The 15720-nt window shown below is 39.8% G+C and overlaps 1 protein-coding gene across 9 annotated transcripts in view; it reads right to left on the reverse strand.

Annotated features, from left to right (window-relative positions):
- Positions 1 to 15720, reverse strand: part of ABCA4 (ATP binding cassette subfamily A member 4) — a 78485-nt gene that overhangs the window by 14057 nt on the left and 48708 nt on the right. For 8 of the 9 annotated variants that reach the window (XM_035333872.1, XM_035333870.1, XM_035333871.1 and 5 more), the window contains 16 exons: positions 14511 to 14688; positions 13018 to 13149; positions 12124 to 12263; positions 11112 to 11249; positions 10391 to 10578; positions 9523 to 9613; positions 8726 to 8931; positions 8263 to 8311; positions 7488 to 7729; positions 6960 to 7084; positions 5513 to 5611; positions 4256 to 4445; positions 2518 to 2612; positions 1671 to 1703; positions 434 to 539; positions 253 to 327 (listed from right to left, as the gene is read on the reverse strand). In XM_035333872.1, coding sequence (XP_035189763.1) covers positions 253 to 327; positions 434 to 539; positions 1671 to 1703; positions 2518 to 2612; positions 4256 to 4445; positions 5513 to 5611; positions 6960 to 7084; positions 7488 to 7729; positions 8263 to 8311; positions 8726 to 8931; positions 9523 to 9613; positions 10391 to 10578; positions 11112 to 11249; positions 12124 to 12263; positions 13018 to 13149; positions 14511 to 14688 — 2087 coding nt within the window. The remainder of the gene's footprint in view (positions 1 to 252; positions 328 to 433; positions 540 to 1670; positions 1704 to 2517; positions 2613 to 4255; positions 4446 to 5512; positions 5612 to 6959; positions 7085 to 7487; positions 7730 to 8262; positions 8312 to 8725; positions 8932 to 9522; positions 9614 to 10390; positions 10579 to 11111; positions 11250 to 12123; positions 12264 to 13017; positions 13150 to 14510; positions 14689 to 15720) is intronic. The other variant, XM_035333873.1, reaches the window with a different exon arrangement.

Here is a 15720-nt window from a genome sequence, read left to right on the forward strand (position 1 = left end):
AGCAGAATGTGTCTTACTCAAAAGTATTTAGGGCATCAAGAAGTACTAAGAATATGAGTTAAAAAACAAACAAACAAAAAAAACCACTCATTAAAATAACTTTGCATTAACAATTTATCCAGTGTTATTTAAAATAAATATAGTATTTCAGCTCCTTTTGCATCTGAGAATGCCACTAGTAATATTCTCACTATTTGAGCTCTATCTCAAAACACACTCAAAGTAAATTTTCAGACAGTTTCCAGCAAATACCTTAATATTATCTTCAGTTTCCATGTATTTAAGGAAATTAGAAAATTCTTTAGCAGCAGCCAGTGAAGTTTGTCCCTAAAATAAAAAAGGATAAAGATCAGCTGTCTGGGAGAATTCCAGTGCTGCAGGTTTTCAGCTTTGTAACAATTCTTCAGTAAAGAGATGAAAAAATCTTGCTTACTCCTGTCACATTCATCATTCGGCACAAATCACTGAAAAAACTGACAACTTCATCTCCAGAAACTTGAAGGACAGGGAGCTTTCCTCCTATAGAAATTCCTCCATATCTAACAAAGAGAATAGTATTATCAGCCACTTGTATCACAGACCCTCTGTACAGTGATGTAAATACTAAAAATCCCCTAATATAAGTTTAAATTACATACAGGGTATAATTTATCTATAACAATCTCCACTCTTTTCCTAACAAGTTGTATTATGCCTTTATATTAATTTATGAGGGGTTCATGCCAGGATCCTCAGAAAATTATTATGTATATAGAATACTTGGAGAAAACAGCCATTCCTACAGTTCAAAATCTTTAGATGGAGATAACTGGCATAGAACTGTTCAGACAACATGGAGGACTGAAGACATCATGGACCTCAGTTAAAACTTCAGCTGCCCTGAGTGAAGCTGGTGGAGCAGGTATGCAGCAGTGCTGGTGCCAGCCAAAACGCCATAATAACAAATATTATTGAATGACATGAACCAAAATCTAATCCCATAGAAAGTAATGTTTGCACACGACCAAGAAGATATTCCCTAAAGGAAGCCAGTCATCTAGCTGCTACTCTTGAAATGAATTCCTCTATTGATGAAAAACCCAAGTATTTTCTTCAAGCTAATGTCATCTTTCTAAGTTTAGTATCTCCGGGTGTAGACATCACTTTGGGGTTAGATGTCCCTATGCGAGCATGAAGCAAATAGTGGAATCTGTTTTATAATTACTGCATGTGTTCAGAGTGGGGACAAGGAGTTGCAGTTGCTATCGCCATGTATACGGTAGATCGATGCCTAGTTTACATCTTCCCCAGGTGTTTTTTTTGGAGGGATCGTATTTTTTTCTGCTGCTCTTTGAAAGAGCTGCATCAGAGCACTAAATAGAGCACAGTGTAGCGCTGCATTTAACTTTCTATCACTCAGATCCTGTTAGTCAAACTCGTGTAGATAATAAAATTGTTATAGTTCCATTGTATGTCTCTTGCCTTCACCCTTGTGGGGTAATCCAAACAAATATAATCCCTTTGTCTTTATAAAACCCTTGCTGACCCACAACCTATTTCACACTGCAGTCATCTCTTTGTTCTATGCTATCTGCCACAATTCCTCTTGTCCATTCAGAGAAACATTGTGAGGCCCCATGGTTAAACAGAAATTCATTGTTACCACCACAGTCTGTGAATTGGTTTCTTACCTTTGCTCATTGACCCAGTATTTGCTCTTCAAGCTGAAAAAGACAAAGAGAATCCTGTCTCCTAATGCACTGAACCAAAGTCAACAGTAGTGTCAGACTTAGATGGAAATTAAAGGTGAATTCCCATGCTTTGCAAATCTTTAGTTTCCACAGGTAGCTTTTTATTTTTTTATTTTTTATTTTCTGACATAATTCATGTACAGAGATGAGGAAGATTTCTAAGGTCACACATACTGGCTCTATCCTAAATCCATAACAAACTGATTTTAAAATATGCATCTGAAGCAATTCTGACGTCCTAAGAGGAATCAGTTAAATGTAAAATGTAGCCAGCAAATAGCTGATACAATGGGAATATCAAGAACTGTGCTGGGAATGGAAAAGGTAGCAAGGCCCAAATCAGAAATAATAGGCTATGGACACTGCACAGCTAATGAACATTCACAACTCTCAGACAAGCCCAGGAGCTAACAGTAGGATAGATGCATCTATGCAACATTGTCCTACAGTTCTTCAGTGACACAAACTAGTGGCTACAGTTCTTCAGTGACACAAACTAGTATCTTTGCAGTTCACTAGTTTTTTCACCATTGACACTGTTACTGCTAGCACAGCATGCCATTGACATTGAAACTTAGCTCTACCAATAAAGGAGAACTCAATTGTACAAATAGGTAGAATAAAAATAATTTAACTCCCTTAAGTATGTCCTATGCTTAAATCAGGAATATGGACATGATGCTCAAGTCTACCCAATACTGTGACAAATCAGGTGTTACGCTGTTAAATGAGAAATTCATGGACAGGCATGAAATGTCATGTGAAAAACAGAGTGGCTCGTGCCTACCTTCCTTTTATCAAAACAGGATATGTTTTCACCAGAAAATCTGAGATATTTCTGTGGGTCAGATCTTGAAGAATTTCTGTGCTGTGCTGCACTCTCTGTGAAGAAAGGAAAACCCAATCAGTCACAGTAAACTTTAGAGTATCTACACCTATTGTTTGTCAGGAAAACAACAGTAAAAGCGGCTTCAGTTCAGGGTGATTGCTGAGGCTAATAGTATCACTGAAACGAGAGTGGGTTGTTCATTTTCTAGCCCAAATGTCTTTACTGAGATTTCAGAAGAAATAATGAAATCACAGAAATTTGCAATGCCTGGCACAAAACACTTGCAGCTCACTCTGAAACTTGGCCTGAGTTATTTACAAAGGCCAAGGTTGCTCAAGGCTTTTTCTTCACTATAAAAGGAGACTTTTCAAATAAATTGAAGGCCTAGCGAAGATAAGGTATTCACTTTGTTCCATGATGTAGCAAGTTGAAATAAAAATTGTGTGTACAAACATACTCATTGCACATTAGATACACTGAACAAAAATTATTCTTTTTTTTGGTAATGCAAATGAAGTCATCAAAAATCTGAAACATGTTGAGTTCATCCTAGGGTGGAATATGCTTATAAAGCTTTCAGAGTGAAAGGTTTGCAACCTGAACATGAGCTACTATATAGAAAAGAAGACTAATGAACTTTCCAGAAGTTCCTACATTTGTCCACAGAGAGGTAATACTGGATGACACAGAGTGTCTGTCTTTATTCTAGATAATTAACAGGAAGATCGCATCCTCCTAGTGCCTTCATTAAATGAGGTATTCATCTTTAAAAAAGCTTCTCAGTTATTTACATACTGTTGCTTTCCTGAAGACTGAAATATAAACTGTATCTTCATGACAAGTTAAAGAAAATAATCATATCTTGCAAAATAACTTGGATAATATGTTATTATAATAAATAAATCTCCCTTAGAGGACTAGAATCCCCACAAACAACAAAAACTGATTTTGCATCCTACTTGGATTGGAAGTTTTAGATCAAATTTTCCTCACAAATATACTAGTACGCAACTGGGAAAATTAAACTTTGGGTGTCCTTTGGACAGGGATTACATGGAAATCAGAAATAACTTTGGATGCTGTGAATAAAATTATGATATAACCTCATAATATAACTCTGCTTTGTTGTTCTGTAAATAGTGATAGCAAACCAAAACAAACAATCTGTATTTTTAAGAGTCCACATAATGGATTTGGATTCAGATATCAATTAACTTTGTACCATTAGTATAAAAGCTGTATTTTACTAAAGTCATTTTTGCTAATGTGTGCAAGCCTGGCAAACAGGAACACTGAAGCTGAGCTGTGTGCATGACGAGGCAGTAAATCAGTGAGCTACTGCTCTGAGAGTTGCTGCAGTTCTGTTTTCTTTAAATTGTTAGAAAAGCATGTAAAAATGTAAATAATAACAGGCTATAATTTTCCCTTCCTCTTCAAGTGAGCAAACACATTTTATAAAGGACACAACTAAGGTTATTCATTAATCAGAACAGGTGTGAATGTAGATCTCATCTCCTCTCTTTACAGCATCAATTGTTATTGAATTACTCATCTTCAGGCACATGCACAAAAACATTCATTTTTTCTAGCTTAGTACTTTCTAGAATAACAGCCAAAAGCAATGTATATACTAATCCCTTTTCCAGCTCTCACCATGAAACTTTTTCTACAAAGATCCACAGCACAGGGACACTACCTGTGGTGGTGGGAGGCCTCCTGCTCCTGGGGGGCATTCTGGCAGCATGGTGAGTTTCTTGCGAGTGCTGCACTTGCAGGAAGGTGAAGGATTCTCAGAGCTCCACTTTTGGCTCAGCAGGAGGCTGCTTATATTAGAATGAACAGCAGGGGTATTCCAGGCAGTTGGCATATTATTGCACGGGTAGTTCCTGTGTAGAAGAAGAGTGTTTTAGCTGTGCAGAGATACAGTTTATAAGAGCTCACAAATACAGAAAATCGTAATGCTTTCACCAGACACCCTCCTCTCACCCCTTATCCTGTGCCTTCTGAATAATAACAACACTTTGGGGTACTTGATAAACATTAAGTACTCCAAAGTAGTCACATGAGTAAGTAACATCTCCCCCCAGACCTCTCCCAAATTTACTGTCTTCAGCTTACGGATAGGGAACTGAAGGAACAAATGAACTGTGTTGGTCCCATTAGTAGAGGTAAAAAAATAGTGAGGAGGTACCTTTGCAAGGAGACTATCCTTCTCCTTGCTTCTTACTCATGGCATCTTCTCTCTCTCTCTTTTTTTTTGGTTGTTTATTTTATTTATTTAAAGTTTTCTCCTGGTTCCTGCTGCACCAGGTAGAGTGGAGAAAGGAGAAGAGCAAGGGGAAAACAGCCAGAAGAATCAAGCTGCTGGTTCTCTCATGGCTGAGAGAAAGGTGGGAGAAAAGGAATGGCAAAGCACAGCATGACAGGGATAAATGACTCCAAAGCAGGACTCACAGACAGAGGAAGTGGATGACAGATGTTAAATTAAGAGCTCTACCAATGTTATCCTCACTTCAGAGTGAGAATAACTTTGAATCATAGAGACTGTCCTGTTGCTACTTCACCATCCAAGCAACTGATGAAGCTGTTGCTTCCAAACACACCAGTGGGAACAGGAGGAACCCGAGGGGACTCACATGTGGAAAGTGCCAGGGAAGCTGTGAAGATTTGGGATTGCCTTACTCACACATTTCCTGGTAGCCTAATTCCTAATACAGGGCTACATGAGCTGTCTTCCAGCTATTCACATCTAGCACTGTGACTGATTCTTAATCCAGGGGATTTTTTTGCTGTATGTTATTTTTGACCCGACATGAGATATTCTTGCCAACAACCAATCTGAAGCATTGGCTCTAGCAGAAAGTGAAGCCAATTCATTCTTTTTCCATTACTCAGGTTCTACCAATACTATCCTAGTAGAGTCTCATTCAACAGACATTAGCAAGCAACTTACGTAAGGGGCTGATTCTTCAAACAGCGATTTCCAAATCCAGGTTTATTCAAGAAAGCATCAGTAAGGAAGACCATCTGCTCGCTGCCAGGACGCTCATTGCTAAGGGAATAGGATAAGACTTTCTCTATAAAAAAAATCAAATTATTGTACTAGAATACACATAAGCAAGTGGTGAAGGACACCCATATGGCAGAACTAACTGCCCCCTCCCTATGCTGACAATTAAATTATTTTGTTAAGGAAAGGCACGAAAAAAAATCAAACAAAGTAAAACCAACAGAACCTTCCAAGATGGTTAACAGGTTAAAGCAATGGCCCTTTTCTCCTAACATCAAATTATGACTTCTCACATACTCTTACGGCAATATTCTTCAAACAGGCTTGAATACTTATTTCTACCCTCTTAGCCCTGTCACACACAGTAATTAGAAGATGAAAAATGTTCATCTACTCAAATACTCTATGTTTTACATTTGCTGTGGCTAAAGAGACACTATAGCTAATAGCAGTGAAGTGTCTACAATTAATAGCCTAATAACACTAGACTACTGAATATTGCTATTGCCGTTTTAAAATATGAATATTAAATGTTGCTTTACACAGTATGTGTAAAATACATTAAAATTTTGTGCAAATTTTCAATATAAAACTCAGAGGAAATGCTTCAAAATTATTACTGCCATCAGTTTTGTTGCTTTGTGCTAGCTGCAGACTCATCTAAGACTTACATATTGTTTCTAAATTTCCTCTGCATTGCACATATTTGGACTTAGTGCAAAAGTTCAGCAGTGGAATGGATGCAAGTGAGGGTGAAGCAAGTGCCTTGAAGAGCACAGCGGAATTGTGCAGTGACCTGAGAGAACAGAACTGAAGCTTCTATGAAGAACGAAAGGAGACAAAGTGCTACTAGACTGAAAAAAAATAGATCCAGCCAAAGGATGAAGCATGGGGAGAAACTGCTAAGCAGCAGCATTAACGAAACCTAAGAGTCTCTGCTTTTGTCTTGTTTCCATAACTTTACAATTACTGTACCAACTATAAATAAGCCTACCACAGGTCAGCAGATAGGTTTGAATCTTGTTCTGTAAGATTATGAATAAAGGCATGTAATGGCATACCAGAGACAGATTTCTTACTGTACTGTATCTCCTGTTAGGATATGTAACTTTTTAGGTGCTGAGGTCATGAATTCAGGTAGGAAAAAGGAGAAGAGTACCAAAGACAACAATGTATTTGAGGACTACTGGTTAGACATACTACTATCTGTGTTCCCCCACATGCACCAATTTCATGCTATTTGACGTATGCTGATTCTAGTGGAATTACTACTTTTTTACACTACACAGACTGAGGATAGCCCAGTAAGTCAGAGCCCCATGATCCTAAATGCTAGGGAGAAAACTGTGTCTGTATGACGGATGTACTTTTATTTATCTATTCCTCTTACCTGAAGAAAGTGAACTGTTGTCCATAGATCCAAGGGTGTAAGGTTAAGGCAGGATATTCTCCAAATGGAGGAATAATGACTGTAAGCATTAAAGACAGCAACACAAAACTAGCAGGGAGAACAATCTGCAGGGGACATGAAAACACCACACTAAGACATATGCTGCCGAGTGACAATGTACACAGCTTGTAATATACATAAATGAAGGAGGGACAGCAGGAGCACAGAGATCTGGTTTAGCTCCCAGACACCAACTATTTAACTTCTAACGCTTTCAGTTAAAACTGGTTGTCACAGAACTGTACTGTGTTAAAAAGCAAATGCTGGGCTAGTAGTGATTGAACCCCAAATTTGGTGAGAATGACAGATTACAAGCAGAAAGACAGAACAGTGGGAACCATAGCTTAGAAAGGTGAGGGACCTGTTACCTATTTGCAGCACCTCTGTTGCTTCGCATGGAGACATTACCAGGAAAGACAGTGTTGAGAACATTATGGGAAAGAGTCAAGGACACCAACCAGTCAATACCTGGGCTAGGAAGTCCTTGTGGCTGCGGGAGGCATGGTGGAACCGTTTGATGAACAGTGCTTTGATTTGCTGATGTACAAGCTGAAAACCTTTATACTTCCGGGACCCTTTGCCTTCATTTCGATCTCCTGCTATGCCTACTGACATTTGAGAAGTGTCATTGGTTTCCAGTGGGGGTTGTTCAGCTGTTTTGTTCTCAGTAGAAATTTTGCCACAAGTAGAACCATTTTCTTGATTGTCTCCTAGGTTAAAAATTGCAATTAATAATAGGAATTACCCTGATGAAAAGGGGCAGAGAAGACACTTCATTCTCCATACATGAAGACAGCACAAATATTTTACTGAGCTCAAGATTTGATCAAAAGTATTTATCACATCACCAGATTGCTTTAATTATAATTGTTGCAGTGTGGCTGTATCCAGTAGCATCACACAGATGATACACTCAGCAGGATGAACTAGTTAATCATGTAGATAGTTTATGGACTTCTAGGCAACACAATACTTCTTACAAAAACCACTGACAACTGGGGGATGGACACTACATCTTTATTTACACAGTTATGGACCTGATCCAATCAAAGTATTTCTGCTAACTTCATCTGGTTTCTCAGATATCATGTCAGGCCCTAAAATCAGGTATTTACTGACTAAATGTATTTTGATGAGAATACCATACATAGACCAAAAGTTCTGAAGCTCTTCTTTACTTGGCATTCAGAATACAGAACAGTCCCAAGAAAAGTTTATCAAATACTGATTGATGGATTTATACCTGCTTTTTGCATTTCAGGGCCAGCTTCTGCTGTGACCTTTAGGAAAACCTGTCAGAGACAAGCACATCTGGTAAAGAACAGAACATTAACCTGACCTCAGAAACACTATATACTATCCTTTAATGTAACAGAAAAAAAGATTTCAATACCTTTTCAGTACTCTTGCTTACTACACAGTCTGAGGTCTCTTATGAAATATCTCAGAAAATAAAGAAACGGTCCAACTTGGATACAGAGAGATATGTCTGGCTAATGAGTCATGCTCCACAAGGCTAACACACAGTCAGATTTGGGGCCTTTCTCTATGCCCATTCCAATGATTTTCTGAGTGTGCCACACCAAATGTGACTGGGTTTTGAGGGACATGTAGGAATTAGTAAGGTTACATGCTTAAGAGCAGGAACAACCTCAGAAAACATTTTGGGGACTGATGGTAGGACCAGCAAATATTTTGTCTGTTACCTCTTCAAGTGGAGTGTCTGAAACTCCAAAACTGCTAAGTCCCAGGTCATCCAATGTTTCCTCCAGTTCTCTGAAGAGACTGGCATAAGATCGCTGTTTAAAGTGCTTACTGGGCAACAGGTAAGTAAGTTCTTGACCAATGCTTTCAATTAATTTTGCTTCTGGGACATGATGATGAATTACTTCTGCTAGCTCATTCAGATCTCCTGTGAAAAGTCAAAACAGTGTTCCAAGAATTAATATTTCGCCATGCTAAGCATGATTTCAAAAGCTGTTGTTTGTACTACACGAAAGGGGACTGTTCTCTTATGCAACTTAAAGATACCTCAGTTAACCTGTAATAGACTGGGCCATGTTACTAATTATGGTTCTGGAACAAGGTAGCAGGAAACTATTTCAGGTCTGTTAATAAAACACAACAAAATCTTCAGGAATATTTCTTCTTCGACATAAAAAGCCAAAATAACTTTTTCTGAGAAAGCCAGTTTCTTTTGCTCTAGATGTGCTTCCATTTTCATTACCAAATTGTACATTTTGGTGCAGAGTTGTTGAAAATCCACAGAAGACTTCCAAAGCACACTGAGACCACACATATATCAAACAGGGGCAATGGTATACAGAAGTGTGAAGAAACTTCATTCATTTTACAATCCAAGGTGGTTAGACAAGTGCTGGAAAAGTGGACCTCAGCAGCAGTGATCTGCAGGTGAGTGACCAGCAGTTGTACTGCAGGTGAGACTGCAGTACAACATGAGACATAGCCATGTGCTAGAATGCTGAACTATTCCACTTCTTACCATCCAGTTCCTGCACTTGAGTTCCTTCTTTGTCCCTGTGTGCACAGCTGGAGCAGGAGCAGGAACACTGAGATCCACAGCTACAAAATGACTGGCATGGACAAGCAACAGATACAAAGATGAAAGTGCTTCAGATACACGCAGAACAGTATATAAAGGCTGTCAGCCTTTGAACACTTTGAGTCAGTGAAAAATACATCATATCTGAAGCATCTGGAACATATTGCACTGAAGGTCATCTGAGGACTGGATTAAATAAAACAGACAACACAAATTCTCCTGCACAAATCATATTTGTCAGTTCTAAATTACATGCAAATATCTGGGGAAATGCGATCAGCAGTGGCCATAACTATACAGCTCACGTTGGTACTAAGGCTGAAAGTGCTTCCTACAGTAGAAACAATCCAGAACTGCACTTCTCAAGCTGTGGAATTCTGCTTTAGCTATGGATTAATTTAGACTCCTCTGGCATTTGAGCTAGGTACTAGAGAGCACCATGTTTACAAGTATACTGCAAAGGAGGCATCAGAAAGATCGGTATACGCACAAAGGCAACTTGACAGGTAAAGGTTTTGATAGACATAACTCATAACTGAGAAAAGTGAATTATAGACCACTGAAGACTTCATGTCAAATTACTATTTTCACTTGTCCTGCTGAATACATATTTATAAAATCAGAGATTTTTACAGAGATCCTCATGTAGCCATGTAACTTCATGAAGCGGTATCAAATTCTGTCATTGTTTTCTTCATTTTGAAGTCAGTTTTGTACAAAGCCTCAAGCAGTGCTTGATTGCTTTCTACCTTGGTGCAGTGCACACATGTATTCTTCGGATCACTTGAGGAGGCAAGCACATACTTACTGCATTCCTTACAATTCTGGTGTTTTTCATCTTGCGAACAAGAGTGAGATAGAAGCCAGATCCAAAGCAGTTCTTAAGGAATACAGGGGAGCCTGAGCAGAAGAGTTTTCCTTGGGATATGATAGCTATTCTGTCTCCAAGAATGTCTGCCTCATCCATGTGATGGGTTGAGAGGATGATGGTTCTGCCTAAAAGGAAAAAGGAAGAACATTTAAGGGATGACCTCTCTCAGGAACTCAAAACAGTGCATAGTTTTTGGCAATTCATGCAGGGTTTTCTCTTCACCAGGGCCAGCACTCAGTTTGCTGCATCCATAATCGTCTGCTCAAAGAATCTTGTTTGCATAACAAGATTCCCCAGCATGCAAACTTTGCAGTACCTAAAGGGGGAAAGTGAGAAAAAGGATAGATTTAGATCAGATCTCAGGAAGAAATTCTTTACTATGAGGGTGGTGAAGCACTGGAACAGGTTTCCCAGAGAAGCTGTAGATGCCCCATCCCCGGAAGTGTTTAAGGCCAGGTTGAATGGGGCTTTGAGCAAGCTGGTCTTGTGGGAGGCATCCCTGCCCATGGCAGGGGGGTTGAAATTAGATGGTTTTTAAGGTCCCTTCCAAACCAAACCATTCTATGATAAAACAGTTTACACAGCAGGCACATGCTGTATCTATTGCAGGCTTAAAAAAAAAACAAAAAAAACAACTTTACTCCCTAAAACCTGTTACCTGAGCGATACTTCAGCAGAAGATCCCAGATAGATCGCCTGGAATATGGATCGACTCCAGAAGTGGGCTCATCCAAAACTACCACTTTCGCTTCACCAACAAAAGCAATGGCAACAGAGAGTTTTCTTTGCATTCCACCTGCCAGAGGATGGAGACACTCAGGAGTCTGAGATGAATCATGCATGTGGTAGGGATGTAATTAAACACAGTTTTTCAGGGTAGAGAGAGACAAACTGATACAAGTAAAATAAAACCCATCCTCAAATAAACAAACTTCTGCAAAGTTGGATATATAGTCAAATTTTTCTTCTGAAGTTCAAAACAACTCATTCATTATTATATATATATACATATATATAATTGATTTATCTTTTTAGAATTTTTAATTTCCGTGTTACATTTTCTGGTTCTGGCCTAAAGAAAAAGCACGAAGATCTGAGATTTTTCATATTCTTGTGTGAAATCAGCCAACTTTTACAGCTGCAATCAAGACAAAAGCGTAAGAACTCCTGGCTCTGTATTCAATTCAGCTTTTGAACCTGAAACTGAAATATGTTTAAATACACGGCATGCATTTTTTAACCTTTAGAATTAAAGAAGTTGCCCCTACCAAATCATGCAGTATTCTAGAGTACTGACACAAGCAGGGGACCAGCACGGCGGTAAAATATTTCATTTGCCTTGAAATTATATAGACTGTTGTTGTTGTTACATTGATGTATATATTTTTATATATTCATTTTAAAACAGCAACTTTTACGTATATTTGAATTTGTTACATTTATAAGAAGCACAAGCTTCAGGAACAGATTTTGCCAGCTTTTTGTGCAGTCCCATTAAGCAATCTCTTCAAGAGTAAAGACCTCCCTAGTGCACAGTGATTTGGCAAAATGCAGCCTCAAACAATGGAACTAAAACAATACTTGAGTTCTTCACCCACAGAGGAAGAAAAGGCAGCAGGAAAAAAACAAAAAACAAAAACAGCCCCCCCTTAGAACAATCTTGTGGGCACCTGACAAATTCTGAGCCTCTTCATTCCTTTTATGGGTGAGGCCCATGTCCTCTAGCATCATTTCCAGCTCTTGTTCAGCTTCATCCCTGGATCTCCCTTTCAGTTGGGAATAAAACAATATGTGTTCTGCTACAGTAAGGCTGTGAAATCAGACAGAAAGGCAACAAGGCAATTTAAATGAATTAGCACAATTTTTCCAAACAATAGATTTGCTCTAGGTTTATCTTGCTGAAAGGAAGAGGAGCTACTTTATCCTAAACTTGGATCACAGATATTGTTTGGTATCAACATACTTCACTCAGCTGTCATAGGATCTTCCTTTGCCTTTTCAAATCAGAAACTGCTACCAAAGGAACAGGCATAGCAGACATCAAGCTACCTGTTTACGGGAATAAAACAGGTGCCGATGTGGGCAACAGCATGGAGGAAGAAATACTACTGATGGTATGACTACCAACTGATGGCAGTAAATCTGGAAGTCATCTGAGAAGGTAGTCAACTGTCAAGTGGTAGGGCACAATGGGCATAAAAATATCCTGCTACTACAGTGTCAGATCAGATTTTTCTGCTTTAGGAAAAAAAAAAGGGGGGGGGGGGCTACATTATAGTGCATGAAATCCCAGGCTGAACTCCTGCCAACCCACCCTACTACATAAAATGCCAATACAAAGAACACTGTCATCTTCCTTGGAAACTTGTTTGTTCCCAGATAAATGATGCCAGAGAAATCTACTGAGGACATACAACAGCTGTATTATAGAAGTGTTAAGAGTTGGAGAAGAACCTCTGAGATACAGAGGTACACTGTGAGCAGAGCAAGAGAAACAACACAGGCTTTGGGGATGTGACAAGAATGCACTCTTGTTCTTAAGGCTAGTATGGAACAATACTTACTGATTGAATAGGATGTTGTACTGAGGGCACATGCCTAATCGTTGCCGGATGGAATCCATGTGAGTTTGAATATCCAGGCCACCAATCAGCACAGTTCCAGAGGTGGGTGGGAAGAGGCCTGTCAGTATTGACCTATGAAAATAAAATGAGGGAATTCCCACCCACCCATCTTTCTGTGCCAGATTAGGAACACACTTTACGTGATTCCACTAGATGGAGCATGATGACTTTACTATGGCCTCGATGAAACAATCTAATGAAAAGCATACATACACATATTCTTGCCCACTGCAGTGAGAATCTTGTGGCTCTGCTAATGTTTAAAACTTCTGATAAACCTGCCTGCATGGTTTTGGCCTGCAAACAGAAAACTGTTTCTGTCAGCTATGCTGTTTCAGAGTAGCTTGTTAAGTGTGTTACACTACTCCTCTGTACAAATGGGTCTAAAATGAAGCTCAGTAGGACCAATAGTGCTTTAAGGTCTCTAGCCATGCTGACTGGCTCATACCTTAACCTTTATTTTCCGTAAAATGGAAGGGCGGCAGAACATTGGGTTGCAAATGGATAGGATAGTGGATTTCTCAGTTCTGAAAATTTCAGAGCAGTAGAATTTTTTTTTTTTTTTTTTTATCAGCAGAATCACAGAATCATCAAGGTTGGAAAAGACCTCTAAGATCATCTTGTCCAACCGTCAACAAATACATTTACACAACATTTCTGCAGATCAGAATCATTTTGTTTGGGGTCAAACATTTTTCATGGAACAATTAAAATTTTCAAAGGCAATTTAAAGTGCTTTGAAATAAAAGTCTTTAGAGTTAAAAAACTAAACTGTTCTGCTGGGGAACATTGTAATGAAACACTTCTGTTCTTTCAACATTTGGTGAACTCTTCACAGACTCGTTAAGTGTTTTGTTCACCAATTAATCCTATTATGATAAAGTCCTGTATAAAGAAGATTAAACATGCTTGAAGTCCACCTTCGTGTGACTTTAGGGTTCTAGAACTAAAGGAACATTTTAATCTGGGTATAGATCTTTAATATACATAATCATTTTGTCTAAAGAGCATCTGAACTTACATCTTTTGCACACAGGCCAAAAGTATGTCTGACAAAGCCACTTAGAGAAACCAAGAATATGCAGACTGTAGTAGTTCTCAAATCTTCATCTCTTTCAGCCAGGTGTTTCTTACTCCTCACCTACTGGGAGTTGGCCATAGGAAATTAATGTTGGGGTGTTGGAGGAGAGAACTGCTTCCTCCTTTCTATACTTCCACTAGCGTGTGTCACCATTGCCTCACTCTCAAAGCTTTAGCTAGACCAGGGTATCTTGTCTTTGCCTAGGGGCAGCATTTCCCTGTCTGGGACAAGCTTGATGTGTCAATCTAGCCACAAGGGTGGCAGAGAAACAAGGGAAGAGTGAAGAGAAGGCTGCTCCTTAGGACTCAATAGAACACTGCTCTGGATTTGCTTCTTTAAAATACAGACTTACATGGTGGTTGTCTTTCCTGCTCCATTGTGACCAAGAAACACTGTGATCTGGCCCTCATAAAAAGTAATATTCATCCCATCTACTGCTGGCTTGGGCCTGTTCGCAAAAATCTTCACCAGGTTCTGAACACATACTCCTGGAATCAATCCTGTTGGCTCAGGTTCACAGAAGGTATTTACTTGAAAGGCAAGAAATTAAGAATGAGAAAAGAATATAAGAATATGTGTTGATACCAACTTTGATAATCATAGAATCATAGAATCATAGAATATCCTGAGTTGGAAGGGACCCTTAAGGATCATCAAGTCCAACTCTTGACACCGCACAGGTCTACCCAAAAGTTCAGACCATGTGACTAAGTGCACAGTCCAATCTCTTCTTAAATTCAGACAGGCTCGGTGCAGTGACAACTTCCCTGGGGAGCCTGTTCCAGTGTGCAACCACCCTCTCTGTGAAGAACCCCCTTCTGATGTCAAGCCTAAATTTCCCCTGCCTCAGCTTAACCCCGTTCCCGCGGGTCCTGTCACTGGTGTTAATGGAGAAAAGGTCTCCTGTCTCTCGACACCCCCTTACGAGGAAGTTGTAGACTGTGATGAGGTCTCCTCTCAGCCTCCTCTTCTCCAGGCTGAACAGGCCCAGTGACCTCAGCCGTTCTTCGTACGTCTTCCCCTCCAGGCCTATCACCATCTTCGTAGCCCTCCTCTGGACACTCTCCAACAGTTTCATGTCCTTTTTATACTGTGGTGCCCAGAACTGCACACAGTACTCGAGGTGAGGCCGCACCAGCGCAGAGTAGAGCGGGACAATCACCTCCCTTGACCTACTAGCGATGCCGTGCTTGATGCACCCCAGGACACGGTTGGCCCTCCTGGCTGCCAGGGCACACTGCTGGCTCATATTCAACTTGCTGTCTACCACGACCCCCAGATCCCTCTCTTCTAGGCTGCTCTCCAGCGTCTCATCGCCCAGTCTGTACGTGCAGCCAGGGTTTCCCCGTCCCAGGTGCAGGACCCGGCACTTGCTCTTATTGAACTTCATACAGTTGGTGATTGCCCAGCTCTCCAACCTATCCAGATCTCTCTGCAAGGCCTTACCACCCTCATTCGAGTCCACGACTCCTCCAAGTTTGGTGTCATCAGCAAACTTGCTCAAAATACCCTCTATTCCTACATCCAGATCGTTTATAAAAATATTGAAAAGTACCGGCCCT

This window comes from Oxyura jamaicensis, chromosome 8, assembly GCF_011077185.1.
Source record: "Oxyura jamaicensis isolate SHBP4307 breed ruddy duck chromosome 8, BPBGC_Ojam_1.0, whole genome shotgun sequence".
NCBI classification, from domain to species: Eukaryota; Metazoa; Chordata; class Aves; order Anseriformes; family Anatidae; genus Oxyura; species Oxyura jamaicensis.